The sequence below is a fragment of the Otolemur garnettii genome, unplaced genomic scaffold, assembly GCF_000181295.1.
Source record: "Otolemur garnettii isolate 467f Iridium unplaced genomic scaffold, OtoGar3 scaffold00297, whole genome shotgun sequence".
Classification (NCBI taxonomy): Eukaryota; Metazoa; Chordata; class Mammalia; order Primates; family Galagidae; genus Otolemur; species Otolemur garnettii.
In genome coordinates this window covers 398866-400622 of record NW_003852692.1, presented here as the reverse complement: position 1 = coordinate 400622, position 1757 = coordinate 398866, and the positions used below count along the sequence as shown (strand labels likewise).

The following is a 1757-nucleotide window of genomic DNA, read 5'->3' as shown; positions in this document are numbered from 1 at the left end:
ACAAATGAGAGCTCCATGGCCTCCCATGGAGTGGCCAAAAATTGACATCCTTTGGGGGTCCACTGGAAAATTGGCATTTATGAGTTGGGGAAGCTAGGAAAAAATTCACATCATGACAAAAGATGTCAGGAAAATAAGTTTAGATTTTTTCAAAGTTAAATAAAATAATTCTGTAATTAACACTTCTAAATCACAGTCTTATAATGCTTTCAATTAGTAATGATTAAAACAAAACAGATATCTCAGATATAGTTATTAATATGTCACTGGAGAATTTATGATGCAGACTTTTTAAAGCAGCCTCAGGAAAAGGATGCAGAAGGAACCTGTAAAATGTTCTATGCTTTTGACCTAGTAATTTTATGCAAAAACATAAATATCATAAATGAGGAAAAAGTAAATTATAGTGTAAGATAGAATGTTATACGTTTACTAAAATTAGAATAATTACTAGAAAATATTTCTAACTAAAAAAAAGACTAGGATAAAAATTTTTACAGATTTATTAGATTAATACATCTTGGGTGGTGCTTGTGGCTCAGTGAGTGGGGTGTCAGCCCCATATACCAAGGCTCAAACCCAGCATTGGCCAAGCTGCAACAACAACAACAAAAATAAATAAAAAAATAAAAACGTAATGCTTTACCATTTACTTATCCTTGGCTTATCACTGTAAAATATATCCAAATGAACTAGCTGCCAGAGAATAATTTTTCCATATACTATTTTCTCTGATATTCTAGGTAGTATACATGAATCTTATATAATTGTTAAATTCTTTAAAATTGCATTTGGTATTAAGTTATATCAAATAGGACTACAGTACTAGTAAAATTTGGAATTTTCACTAAATATGTGTCAAATAAATTATCAGACCCTAGTTTAAAATTCTCAGAACTGTGTCCAAATCAAACTCTTGGTAGTTATCAGTTAATAATTGTAATACAAATTAAATTACCTCCTCTGTTATATAAGAGTACATTCTATAGTTAGTTTTCCAAGGATCTTCAGTGGCATCCACGTAAAACCCAGCTCCGGTACCAAAGTCCCAGCTGTCATCTTCTCCTTTAATATTGCAGCCACCTATTAAGGAAAAATCTTGTGGTTTCATCTACTCCACAGGAATGGCACATGTTTAATGACATACATTTAGATAAATTTACAAGTCCATTTGCATCAGAGCTGATCACCAAATGTTAAATATTATGAGCTCTTTGTCTTTTGGGGCACATGGTAGGATTACCACTACTTATTGGCCCTCTTGCCCTTGAATGGGGCCATGTGACTAGTTCTGGCCAATAAGATGAGAGAGGGAACAACTTTCTAAGCTGTAACATTCAGCTGCCAAGGTAAGGCATGCTAGTTTTCTCTGTGGATGAAGTTTAGTCTTATGTATGCTGAACATATGCTCTCTTACTTTGTTTTGCCTGTCAAAGGCCTGATATCTCCTTTTTATCTTTCTGAATATATTGGGATCCTTTCCCTAAGAACCCTCCTCCATAAACACTTCCTTAACCACTGTGGTTTTAGAACAGAAGGGAGACAAACACTTGTACTCGATTCACTATCTTGAACTGAAAATGTCTATTCTACTGATGTGCTCTGGAATCATTCTATCATGTTTCCCTATTTACTCATCCCCCAGTAGAATTTCCTTGTATTCTTTTTAAATTTATTAGATTTTATATACTTGCATGTAGTTAATAAGCCAACCATTGGGATTTTGAATAGACTTACAGTAACTTGAAAGAAATTAT

The 1757-nt window shown here is 33.4% G+C and overlaps 1 protein-coding gene across 1 annotated transcript in view; it reads right to left on the bottom strand.

Moving 5' to 3' along the window:
* ESD (esterase D) overlaps positions 1-1757 on the bottom strand; it is a 23146-nt gene that overhangs the window by 8708 nt on the left and 12681 nt on the right. The window contains exons 5-6 of the mRNA XM_023508954.1: positions 959-1083; positions 2-93 (exon numbers count right to left, since the gene is read on the bottom strand). Of these exons, the coding sequence (XP_023364722.1) occupies positions 2-93; positions 959-1083 (217 nt within the window). The remainder of the gene's footprint in view (position 1; positions 94-958; positions 1084-1757) is intronic.